This window comes from Macaca mulatta, chromosome 11, assembly GCF_049350105.2.
Source record: "Macaca mulatta isolate MMU2019108-1 chromosome 11, T2T-MMU8v2.0, whole genome shotgun sequence".
In the NCBI taxonomy this organism is placed as follows: domain Eukaryota; kingdom Metazoa; phylum Chordata; class Mammalia; order Primates; family Cercopithecidae; genus Macaca; species Macaca mulatta.
In genome coordinates this window covers 113567856-113581517 of record NC_133416.1, presented here as the reverse complement: position 1 = coordinate 113581517, position 13662 = coordinate 113567856, and the positions used below count along the sequence as shown (strand labels likewise).

Here is a 13662-nt window from a genome sequence, read left to right as displayed (position 1 = left end):
CTTAGACCATAGCTGCCACAGTCCCTTACAGTCCTTCCCCCAGGTCAAATCTATAACTTCTTCCTGATACCCTGAGGAACTGGAGTTTTGAAACCAAGAAGCCAGGAACAGTCTCATGATTTCTTTGTTTTCTGCTGCCATGTCATTTTCCTGAGGTATTAGTACAAAAAGACCAGTGGTTTGAATAGAGGGGTGAGAAATTAGGGAAAAGAGATCACAAGGCCGGGCTCAGTGGCTCACGCCTGTAATCCCAGCACTTTGGGAGCCCGAAGCAGTGGATCACGAGGTCAGGAGTTTGAAACCAGCCTGGCCAACATGGTGAAACCCTGTCTCTACTAAAACTACAAAAATTAGCCCGAGGTGCTGGCACGCACCTGTAATCCCAGCTACTCGGGAGGCTGAGGCAGGAGAATTGCTTGAACCTGGGAGGCAGAGGTTGCAGTGAGCTGAGATCGCGCCATTGCACTCCAGCCTGGGCAACAAGAACTAAACTCTGTCTCAAAAAAAAGAAAAAAAGAAAAAAGAGAGACCAGATCACAGAGGGAAAAATGGTTAACATCTTGGAATACTATCTTATCACTTAATGTATAATGGCTTATGGTAGCCAGATGAAAAATTGACCATTGTCATGGAGGAATAGGGGATCTTGTTTAAGGGAGAGCAAGGAAAAAGGAAAGGCAGAGGTATACAATCTGGGTCCTGAAATACTAGGGAGAACTTCTGTTTACAGAGTGTTTACTCTTTGTCAGGCATTGCAATGACCACTTGATGTGCATTCTCTAAGTAAGTGTTCAACCCCAGGGGATGAATATGATTATTGCCACTTGACAGGTAAAGAGACTAAGGCTCACAGGGGTTAAGAAAACTTGCCCAAGCAGAGCTGGAATTTAAATCCGTAATTATTTGACCCCAGAACCCATGCTTTTAACCACTCTATCATAATGCCATACCAAAAGCATGGGGTAGCGGAAAACATTTCAAGTAGAGAAACACAGCATGAGCAATGGCATGAGGGCATTAGAGTACATTATACCACATCCTGACAATTGAGTGTGGTTCTCACATAGGGCTTTTCAAGGGACGTGTCTGTAGATGACACTAGAAAGATCCACTGGAGCTGTACCATCACGGACTGTTATGCCCTGTAAAAGAAATTAGACCGTGTTCTGAGAGGCTTCAACATGAAGATGCCAGAGACAAAAGAAAAAGATTATCCTCCCTTCTTGACACCTTGATGCATTCAGACTGGAAAAAAGCTATATATGGTTGATTTCTATGTCTCAATTAATTCATAATAGAACTAGAGAAGACCAGAAACAATGTCAGAGAAAGAATAAGGACTCTTCAGTCTCAAAAGGCAAGAGCAGAGGGAGAACCCTTGAAGTCAGAGAACATTCTGCATTTTAAGCAAGACTGGATAGTCCGAAAACTTTGAGCTGCCTGCCATGCCCCCAGATCTTTCTTTGTGTGATGTGATCTTATTATCCTGTCAGAACCAATAGGGCCAGGTACCTGCCCAAGACAGCTATGTGGGCTGGATTTAAGGGATGAAGTGGCTTATCATGAGAACCCTATCCAATGTGGGGTTTGAGGGTCATCTAAACTGATGCATGGCGAGCAAACTCAATCATATTCACTCTCAGGACACTTTTAATGAAGACACCCCAAAGGGGAGGGCAGCAACAGAAGCTGAGAAGTAAATGCCAAGTCAGCCTTTGGTATCAGCACCACAGAGATACCTTTTTTGTTTTTTTCAGATAGGGTCTTGCTCTGTCACCTAGCTCACTGCAGCCTTGAACTCTTGGGCTCAAACAATCTGCCTGCCTCGGCTTCCCAAAGTGCTGGGATTACAGGAGTGAGTCATTGTGCCTGGTCTGAGAAATACTTTTCTTTTTCTTTCTTTCTTTCTTTTTTTTTTTTTTTTTTTTTGAGATAGCATCTCACTCTGTCGCCCAGGCTGGAGTACAGTGGCGCAATCTCGGCTCACTGCAACCTCCACCTCCCAGGTTCAAGTGATTCTCGTGCCTCAGCCTCCCAAGTAACCGGGATTACAGACCTGTACCACCACGCCTGGCTAATTTTTGTATTTTTAGTAAAGATGGGATTTTACCATGTTGGCCAGGCTGGTCTCAAATTCCTGACCTCAGGTGATCCACCTGCCTCAGCCTCCCAAAGTGCTGGGATTACAGGCATGAGCCAGCAGGTCCGTGGCCCTGAGAAACACTTTTGAAGGATGGTACACATTCCAGAGTGAGACTCCTTGGGTTCAAATACACTTACCAGCTCTGTGACATTGTTCAAGTTCCTTAGCCTCTCTGATTCTCATTTTCCACATATGGAAATGAGGGAGCCTGCCTCCCAATGTGCTGTGCAGTTATATGGTATCTACATAAAGTGCTTCGGGTAGTCCCTGCCATAGGGTAAGTGCTCAGTGGCTATTAATATTTTTTTATTATATTCTGAAAGAGAATAAAGACTATATTCAGGTTCACCACATCTACAAATACAGCTGCTGAGACAAATTCCTGGATTTCCTTTTTTCTTCATAAAAGTTTACAATAAATCCCTCTGTTCCTTTCCCTTGAAATCTGAAAGAAGCTAACATAGTAAGTTTAGAAATGAAAAGGTAAAGCCTCACTCTGAAAACAGAACAAGAGGACACAAGTTGATAGTACAAATATACCTTTCGAAAGATTAAAGTAAATCGTAGAGGATAATGTTATAATTGATTACTAAATGGAATTAGAACATGTTGGATTTTGTCGCTAGCCTTTGAAGTTGACATCAAGGACAATAACCGCAGCCTTCTGCGTACCCTTGGGTTTCTCCGCCAATGACAATATTGGGCTTAATGAACCATGGTTCTGATGAGATACGAAAATTTTTGTTCTTATGTACTTAAGTATTTGATCATCACATCTCCAAATACTAAAACCCCTTGAAGCTTGAAAGAGGTTTAGGACTCATAAATTATAGTTATTATAATGTATTCTGGCTACATTGTGCTTTAGAGTTTGCAGACAATTTCAAATATGTCTCATTTTACTTTCACAATAACTGTGAGGTAGGCAGATAGTAGGGTAGGGAAGTAGGGTGGAAAATTGAGGTTTGGCGAGATTAAAAGACTGGCTCGCGTTCATATAGCTGTGAAGTAGTAGGAGTGAATTCAAACTAAGTTCTTACAACTCTTAGTCCCATGCTTTTACAGAACAATTAGTGGAAAATTTTTGGAATTGAACATCCCCAGAGGTAGAACAGGCTGAACTTCAGTCTTGAGAAAGATGCGACTGAAAAGTAAAAATATGTTGCACAAAGGAGGCACTCCCCATTCCTATAGCACACTTAGCCAATCAATCACAGAACTCATTAGTGATTCTCCTGGGTCTGGCTTTCAAATCCTCCCCTTTCTCGGGAGTTACCACTGAAAGATCAGGCACATGATTTTAAACCTATTTTCATAAAGAGAACGTTCACTGGCAGGGACCTGAAGTGGAGACAGCTAATGCTTACCAACAATATCCATGATCGCCTTTCTCCTGGGCACTTTTTCCAGCCTCCCTTGCAGTAAGGTGAGGTCACATTATTGAATTCTGGACAATGGAACATGAGTGGAAGTGGGCAGTCTTTTTCCTTCCCTATCAGCTGAGCGAATGAAGACTTAGAGGACAGTGGAGTCATGACATGGATGGAAGTTGGGTCTCTGGATGGCTGAATGGAAGACCCATCCCCCAACTCCACCCTACCCCCTGCTTTGAACTGTGCTTTGAGAATTTAGCTTATGAGACCACTGAGACTTGGGGGCTGTTTGTTCAGCAGTTCGCCTACACTTATTAAGAAAGGTTGACTTCTTGTAACTACGCCTTTCCTTAAATCATCTTTTGTATAATTCTCAGAAGCACTGCTGGTTTGGGTGGTCTCCTGACACGTTTCTCACATACAAATTTTAAAGATTTCATGAATGATCATTACAGTGGATTTATTTTTCTCTTTCTGCTTCTCAGCATGCCCTCTCAATTTGGGAGAAATCCCTAATTGGATGACTTTGGTGGGACCACAGGAGTGTAAGGATCATAATTCCCCTCCCTCACTCCATCCCCTGCAAATTAGAGCCTGGGCACTTGACTTAAGACTCACTCAACTGAATTTTCATATGTGGGACTTTAGATATTAAGCAAATGAGGCAAAGAAAGAAAGACAGTTGAGAAATCAATATCTGAAGCCGCAGCACTGATTCTAGAGTGGCTGCACTCCTGCAGCTTGCATCACCTTGGTTCCTGTCCATTTTCCAAACCTGGTTCCTCTCTGATTACCTAGATTCTGTGAGGTACTTCACGCCCGTCCAATAAACTCCTTTTCTGCTTCAGTTAACCAGAGTCCATTTCAGTTGCTGCTATCATGTCTTCACGTGTGAGTACATGTAAGCATACATACACTAGACATAGGAATATTTTAGCATCAACAAGTGTAGTCAGGGCCATCTTTCCAAAGCATAGATTTGTTTGTGACCTTCTCCTGTTTCAAGAGATGCAATGATTCTTTTTCCTTTTCAGGACAACCCCTGCCCCCCACCCAAATTTTAGCATGGCATCCGATAACCTTTTCGTCTTTCTTGTTTCACCTCTCATCACTTTTTTTTTTTTTTAAGACCAAGTCTCCCTCTGTCTGCAGGCTGCAGCGCAGTAGCACGATCTCGGCTCACTGCAACCTCCGCTTCCTGGGTTCAAGTGATTCTCCTGCCTCAGTCTCCTGAGTAGCTAGGATTACAGGTGTCTGCCTCCACGTCCAGCTAATTTTTGTATTTTTAGTAGAGAGATGGGGTTTTACCATATTGGCCAGGCTGGTCTCCAACTCCCGACCTCAAGTAATCCACCCGCCTCAGCCTCCTCAAGTGCTGGGATTTCAGGTGTGAGGCACCGTGCCTGATCACCTCTCATTCATCACTTTCATTCTTCCAACTTACTCTGATCCCTGGCTCACCATTTCTCCATACTGTTGTACTTACTGTGCACTTGGTCTGTTGTGTTTTTTCCTTTTGTGGCCTCTTGGCAAGTTCCTATGTATCTCTCGTGTTTTAGCTAAAGAATTATCTTCTTTATGAAATAGAGTTTGACCATTTTCTCCCTAGCACTATGCTTTTCTTTTTTTTTTTTTTTTTGGAGACAGGGTCTTGCCCTGTTACCCAGGCTGGAGTGCAGTGGCGCAATCTCGGCTCACTGCAACTTCTGCCTCCCAGGGTCAAGCGATTCTCCTGCTTCAGCTTCCCAAGTAGCTGGGATTACAGGCATGTGCCACCACACCCGGCTGATTTTTGTATTTTTAATAGAGACGGTGTTTTGCCAAGTTGGCCAGGCTTGTCTCGAACTCCTGGCCTCAAGTGATGCATCTGCCTTGGCTTCCCAAAGTGCTGGGATTCAGGCATGAGCCATTGCGCCCAGCTTTATTTTTTAACCCTCATTAGACTTTATTGTAACTGTTCACAAGTTTGTCCTTCTCACTAGATTACAAAGTTCTTGAAGACAGTGTTTTATCATCTATGTATCACAACCACTGGGATACTTCTTGGCAGGCACACAGCACATGCTCAATAGGTGTTTGTTGACTCAATGAATGAATTGTGAATAAACATGACTTGATGTCTGTAAGGCTCTGATGGTCAGCACAAGAATCATTCTAAAGACTATCCAATAAAGACTATCCAATATTCCAGTCCCAGGCTACCCTGAAGTGGTTTAGAAAACAGAGACACTGGCTATCTTGAAATAATTTTTAATGTTTTAAAATTTAGTAAGTGCACACAATACATGTTTTAGCAGAAGAATGAAAATGTGTGTATGACATTTAATACAAATTTACATTACAAAATGAGACCGTGTTAGGAAAACATTAAAAGCAGAAGTAAACATTTAAGTAAAAACCAAATAAACAACATGCTAAGGGATACAATTTTTAAAATCCTAGTAAATGTAGTTGCCTAAATCCAGACTTGAAACACTGAGATTTACTTTGCCACTTTAAAAAAAAAAAAAAAAAAAAAAAAAGCAGAATGCCCTTCATTTTAAATGCATTTTAAAAAATGTTTGTACATTGTTTTCCTGCTGGCCACTGTAGTATAATCGAGTATATAAAAGAGGATCAGCTGGATTCAAATCCGGTAATAAAGAAGTACACCACCTGTTAAGTATACAGTTCACCCCAGAAAGCAACAACAAAAAAAATCACACTACATATTACCTTTCTACTGTCAGATTCTCCCTGATGCCCATGCCCCAAAGACAGAACAGCTGAGAACTCTTTCAGCTTAAGAGAAAACCAAATGTCTTCAGCACCTTATAGTTTCTGTGCATAGGAAAACGTGGGCAGAAGAGGACTGCAGGAAGAGAAAAAAATAGCTAAGACCAATGGTGTACTCTTCAGTAAAACTCCACGTGCATGCAGCAGCTTCCGTGGAGACAATGGCTAATGTATTGGGCACTGTGAGAAAAAAAAAACTGACGTTCATAATTTCCTCAAATTTTGGCAGATTTCCCCAAATACAAACAATGGAGACAATTTATTCACACAATCACTTCCTAAAACTTCATAAAATAACGAAGTAACACCGTAATGGTGAAGGTTGTAGTGAGGAAAAGAAGGTTGGGGAAGAAAGGAATACTCCCTTTCATTTTCTACCCACTCTACCTCACCAAATTACTAGGGCTCAATTGAGTCCTTAGCAAACAAAACAATCAAAAATGTATTTTATGCAAATGAAGCTCCTTTCAGACCAAGTACCTCCCAACTGTAGTGCTTCCCTCAGCACTCCAAGAAGAGTAATTCCAGGATAAGCAGATTTCTCTAAAGTCTCAGTGATCACTAGTGCCCAACTTTGCAAGGTTTGATTTAATGCTCAAGAATGGCAAATGAGGCCAGGCGCGGTGGCTCATGCCTGTAATCCCAGCACTTTGGGATGCCGAGGCAGGCAGATCATGAGGTCAGGAGATCGAGAACAGCCTCACCAACATGGTGAAACCCTGTCTCTAGTAAAAATACAAAAATTAGCTGGGTGTGGTGGTGCATGCTTGTAATCCCAGCTACTTGGAAGGCTGAGGCAGGAGAATCACTTGAACCCAGGAGGCAGAGGTTGCAGTGAGCCGAGATCACACCATTGCACTCCAGCCTGGGCAATAGAGTGAGACTCCATCTCAAACAAACAAGCAAGCAAACAAAACCCACAAAACAAGAATGCAAATGAGGCTGGGCTCGGTGGCTCATGCCTGTAATCCCAGCACTTTGGGAGGCCGAGGCGGGTGGATCACGAGGTCAGGAGTTCAAGACAAGCTTGGCCAACATGATGAAACCCTGTCTCTACTAAAAATACAAAAATTAGCCAGGCGTGGTGGCAGGCGCCTGTAGTCCCAGCTACTCGGTAGGCTGAGGCAGAAGAATTGCTTGAACCCAGGCGGCAGAGGTTGCAGTGAGCTGAGATCACACCACTGCACTCCAGCCTGGGTGACAAAGTGAGACTCTGTCTCAAAAAAAAAAAAAAAAAAAAAAAAAAAAAAAAAAAAAAAAGCAAATGATAATGATCCTTAGAAGAGCATCTTGGTCATAACACAGTAAAGCTTTCATCAGCACAAAAGACATCTGCTAGTTAAGTCATATGGGTAAGAAATCCAAAGTTTAACTGTTTCTTTTTCAGATATGAACTTCATGGAGAACGGGTATCATTGACTGCCTTTCTTCTTCTTACAAGTAAACCAAATGAGCCCTGCCTCACATAAAAATATTAAATTCTTATATAAACCTTATCAATGGCCTGAGAAATGCAAGGACATTCACTAAGAGATTTGTGCAAAAATTGTTTTTCTTGGAGAGCAGGATAAATTGTAAGAAGAAACAAACTTCTAGAATACTTTGAGAAGGGAATTGCTTCTATTTTCACTAAACAAACAAGGGAGGTTTTATCTAAAGTTTGTATGTAGCATAAAAATGTACTTAATACATTCAAATTCTAAATAAATACTGACCATTGGTATTATAAAGTGTGATTTGGTACATTTGTGTAATTTGAGGACTTACTTTGTAAGTTTCTGTTAACACATTAATAAAATGTAATTGTACATTTCAAATACAATTATGTTTACTTCACATCATTTATTCAGAACATCAATTCCCTCAGTTATTCTCACAACCTTCAACCCTTTAAGGAGTTGTACCAAAATAAATCATTAGGTTTGATAATGACAAGTGAGAAAAACAGCTCCTTATGGGTTGAATGTCATAAGCCAAATATAAATGGTTAAGAAAACATTTACAAGTATTATATAGGTAATATAGTTCATTACAAATTGTTTTCTGTTCATTACAAATGTCTGTTTTAAACTTGAAAATGATGCACAAATAGGGTCTATGTGATGTTTGTGTCTTCTGAGGGTCTATGTGATGTGTGTGTCTTCTGTAATGCTAATATTACCCATTACACAGATTTGGGCTAATACTGCACCACAGTACTGAGAATGTGCTGGATCTCTAATGCCATCAATGGAAGTGGACTGGATACCAAAGTGCTGGATTTCCAATCTCTCATCCAATGTCAGTTCTTCTTTAGTTAGTAGGAGGTGAAGCATCTACCTTCCCCATGGCTTCCTCATTGAAGAGCAGCTTTCGAAGTATATTTGCATAAAATGGTCCATACACTTGTTTGTTGAGATTCACAATGTTTGCATATTGACAGCCTAGGGCTTCTAGCTCCTGCTGAATGACAGCTAGGCCTCCTGGCATAGGAGGCATGCATTTTTGAGGGCTTGGAAGACAAAGTAGGCTTTTCATGTAAAGCTTAATTCGTTTATCTGAAGGAAAAAAGAAAGATACCTTTATCTGTCCATTATTAAAGTACGTACTTTTTAAAAACAAGAACAAGTAAGTGTAATAGGTTGACTGCAATAATGTTCCCAATTCTTTACCCCTCCCTGTACCCATCCCCTTTCTAAGGTAGCTTTGCAGCTCCTCCTATCAAAGGCTGGAGTGTTTTCCCCATCCTTTTTATCTGGTTGGCTCTGTGACTTACTTTGGCCAATACAGAATGCGGTGGAAATGCCAGAGTACCAGTTTCATGCCTTGGCCTCAAGAGGACACTCTTGTTCATGTCCACTCTCTACCTACTACGGCCATGAGAATAAGCCTGGGCTTGCTGGAGGATGAGAGATCAAGGAGAGGGAAACCCAGCTGTTCCATCTGAGGCTATCCTAGACCAGTGCATAGCCGACCAGCATTCAATCACCTGAGAAAGTCCAGCCAGGATCAGCAAAGCTTCCATCCTGAGCCACAGCTGATCCACAAATACATTAGTGAATTCAGCAAGACCAAAAGAGTCATCCGGTTGCCTCACAGACTGGTGAGTAATAATAAATGCTTATTTTTTTTAAGCTTAGGAGTTTTGTGGTATTTTGTTTTGCAGCAATAGCTGACTGATAAAAAATGCAGAGCCCTATTTGGGGGGAATCTTTTACAAGTTAATCCTAAATGTTCACGATTGTAATTACATACACTAAAGCTGAGTTTGTAAACTGGCATTGCCAGTCTGGCTCATGCAGTGTCTTTTTTAAAAACAGAAGCCATTTAAAATCAGAAGATTTCACATAGAAATCCACATTTCTGCTTTCTCTTGAAAAATCTAGAGATCTGGCAAACTTGGGGGCCCAAATTACCACACGGCAAGGGGGACCACACATGTAGGTTTCCTCAGGACAGTCAAAATTTACACCTGTTTGGCATAATTTTAAAAAGAGACTCTCAAAAGTACCCTGGTGGAACAATAAATTGCATGGTGCCAGGCGTAGTGGCTCACACCTATAATCCCAGCACTTTGGGAGGCCAAAGTGGGAGGATCTATTGAGCCCAGGAGTTCGAGACCAGCCTGGGCAATATAGTGAAACTTCGTCTCTACAAAAAAACATTAAAAATTAGCCAGGCATGGTGGTGCATGCCTATAGTCCCAGCTACTTAGGAGGCTGAGTTGAGAGGACTGCCTGAGCTCATGAGGCTGCAGTGAACTGTGATCATGCCACTGCACTCCAGCCTGGGCAACAGAGGGAGACTCTATCTCAAACATAATTAATTAATACTAAATAAGTTACAGGGCACTTCACACATGGCCAAGAATCAGGAGACACTAAGGAAGGGCCACCCCAACTAGCACACCATTGTGCCACCTTCCCCGCCCTTCCTGCATCACTGCCTCGAAGTATCTGAGTTTGACACGACTACACAAAAGCACAGAAATGCATATGGAAATCAGGCTGCAATAGCATGGGACAACTATTAGTAATACTGGACAGAAAAGACCTGCTATAGCTCAGGCTGCTCCAAGGGCTTTCTCTGGCTTTGGGAGCAGAAACCTCACCAATAAGAAGGTTTACTAAGGAAAATACGCCACATTGAATATGGACAACTATGATACTACTGAAATTCCTATCACCCAAGAATGCTCACAAAGATCATACATTCCAGCTAGGTGTGACTTAGAACTTAAGTTTCCAATGTCCATGTCTTAGAATTCTTTCCTTTTACTAGAATGCCATGCCATGCCATCCCACCTCATCTCATCTCTGCCCAGAATCAAAGGCATCCTTCAATGTTGTGCCAAAAGTTACCTCCTTTCTGTGACTTTCCTTAGCATCTGTTACCAGACTATCAGGACATACGATTGCCAGTTGAGAAGTGTCTCTCTCCCTTCTTGGACAGTGGACTCTTTGAGTGGGAGGGTTATATCTTTTTCCTCTTTATATTCTTGGTCTGGCATGTGACAGACACATTGTAAATGCTGACTGAACTTAAGTGAGAATGGACTGAAAAGGGTCTATAAAGATAAATAACAAACTGAAAACCATGGCAGCCAGGGGTAAATGGGGACAGAAGAAGGCAAACAAAGGTGACTTAAGCCTTATCTGTAACTTTGTTCTTTTTTTATACAGACAGGGTCTCCATCTGTTGCCCAGGAGAGTCTCAAACTCCTGGCCTCAAGTCATCCTCCTGCTTTGGCCTCCCAAAGTGCTGGGATCACAGGCATGAGCCACTGTGCCTGGCCTTTGTCTGTAATTTTTCTACAAGGAGAAATTATTCTGTATCACCTGTACAACTGAAATTACTTGTTAAAAATGTAGATGGCAGGCAGGGTGCGGTGGCTCATGCCTATAATCCCAGCACTTTGGGAGGCCATGGTGGGCAGATCATGAGGTCAAGAGTTTGAGACCAGCCTGGCCAATATGGTGAAACCCCATCTCTACTAAAAATACAAAAAATAGCTGGGCATGGTGGCGTGTACCTGTAGTTCCAGCTACTCGGGAGGCTGGGGCAGAAGAATAGCTTAAACCCAGAAGGCAGAGGTTGCAGTGAGCCAAGATCATGCCACTGCACTCCAGCCTGGGTGACAGAGCAAGACTCCATCTCAGAAAAAGAAGTAGATGTAGGCATGCAAATAATTTACACAGCAGGTAATCCATAATTTTTACTTAGTATGTATTTCAAAGAAAAATCCCTTTCTAATATCTTCAAAAGGTTAAGAATTGTAATGGGAATTGGGGATTGTAATCCCTTCAGTAAATAAATAGCGCATCAATGAGAACAAAAGAAAGCACACTGTGGGTACCCTGAGCAGAGGAAAACCATGGCCAACACTGATGAAGCCCTTCTCATGTTCCAGGAATCTCTCTGTTTAATTTATTCTCACTCTTCTGCAGGCATACATTTAGAGTTAACTGTGTACTACTTTCCCTTTAGAATAGTTGCCTGACCCTCAGAGGCCCGGGTCTATATCATCACAGATATGATCCAAACACTTTCCCTTAAGAAGGTTTAAAGAATGAAACCCTTTCAAAATCGTTCTTAAGTCAGCAGGTGGTTCTGTCTCTCCTGCCTCGTTTGCAGATGAGTCCATTTTTAGGCAAAGGCTGAAGTGACAGGAGTGTTTGTCCAGTTAGGAGCAGCCACACGGAGTCCCTGCCAAAGGCGTGTCCTAGGCTTCCAGGGTCGAAGGAGAGACGCTCAAGTGAGTCACTTAAGTTGCTAGGGCAACAGTACTTTGAATGAGATTTAAAATGCTTTCAATTTGCAAAAGGACAGGCAAGTTGGACTGGGGAAAGCTGGGTGGACAAAAGTTGCTTTACCAGATTTTAAGAGGCATCTCCTGGCCCTCAGATTCCTTCTGATACTGCAAGCATTTCCCTTATCCAAAGAAAAGGCACAGAGTACACTCGGACACTCTGGCCACTCTGCCAGCACGCAGCAGGGCTCCAGCTCTGACTGAAGTGCCATTCAGAGCAGTGAGGAACATGAGCTCTGGAGTCAGACAGGCTGGGGAAGGATCCCTACTCCACCCCCAGCTCGTTATGGGACTTTGAGTGAAAGTTCCTTAACCTCTCCAAGTCTCCTATGCATTCACCCATTTCACAAATATTTATTAAATATATGTGTGGGTGCAGCATTGCACAAGAATACAGCAGTGAACAAACCCGCACACCATCCTCATGAGGACTGCACACTACTGGGGATTTGGCAGTTGGCTGCAGAGACTGCTGGACAGTGTCTCAATCCCCACTCTATCCCTCTTCCTCCTAGAACACCATCTCTCAGGTTTTACCTGTTCAGCTGGGATGGCATGCTCTGAGGACAGACACATGTCAGCACGTGAAGGTATATAGATAAGGGCTTGGTCACAGGTGATCATGGTCATGCTCTGTTTGTTATTGTTATTAACTGTCCCCTCTCAGGAGCAGCCTCCCCAGCGGCCTACAATGTTGTATACACCGACACTGTTCCTTTCTGGGGGCAAAGTTGAAGCTCTGAACCACTGAAGTAGCCTGTGTGGCCTGGATCCCCAGCATTCCGTGTCCCCAGGGATAAGGATGAACAACACTATTTGAAAGTCTCAAATTAATAGTATCTTAGGGCAGTCCATGTTGTACTTTGAAAATCTGCAGATTAATCTTAGCAGGTTAGTACATTCTAATTCTACACTCTTCTACTTTTGGTTTTCATCCTCGAACCTCTGCAGTAGACAACTGCTTTGTACCACACAGCAGCTTCTCCCCTTCTTTATGGCCACAATACTCTGATTTTGTTTCGGGGTAACCATCTCCTCCCTACTCTCATCAGGTGTTACAGAGAAAACTGACTCCTCCTTGGCTCCAGGAGGTGAATACGTGTCTCAGGCTTAACTTTCTTCCCCTCAGGCCACCATGACCAATTCAAGAACGGGACACGAACTATAGTCAGGCTAACTGGAGCCACTGAGACTCAAATATGGGGTCACTGTTTGAGCTAACAGGGAGGCAGATTCTTTGTTTTTCACTTAAATATGGAAGGTTGTAGGCTGGAGCTAAAACCATCTTGCTGTTATGAGAAAAGTCTGCCTGTGAAGGCAGCCGGCCCAGGAGAAGGTAGTGTTGAGAGTTGGAGGCAGGAAAACTAGTGCCAGTGACAGCTGGAACTCTCATTAGGCTGTACCAGAAGCCAGCCCTACCCCTGGTCTTTTCAGTTAGATGAGAAAATAAATGCTCATTTTGTTTAAGCTAGTTTAGAAGTTTAGATTCTTGTCACAGGTAACAGAAAAGTCCTAACTGATACATTATCCATTTTCCCAACTCACCAACACAGCTTGACTTTGAGACAATTTCCTGGCCTACC

At 42.6% G+C, this 13662-nt stretch overlaps 1 protein-coding gene across 8 annotated transcripts in view; it reads right to left on the bottom strand.

The window, feature by feature from the left end:
• Positions 1-5750: 5750 nt before the first annotated feature.
• Positions 5751-13662, bottom strand: part of TCP11L2 (t-complex 11 like 2) — a 49231-nt gene continuing 41319 nt past the window's right edge. For 7 of the 8 annotated variants that reach the window (XM_077952554.1, XM_077952553.1, XM_077952555.1 and 4 more), the window contains one exon: positions 5751-8828. In XM_077952554.1, coding sequence (XP_077808680.1) covers positions 8584-8828 — 245 coding nt within the window. In that variant the 3' untranslated portion in view covers positions 5751-8583. 8 annotated transcript variants of the gene reach the window in all.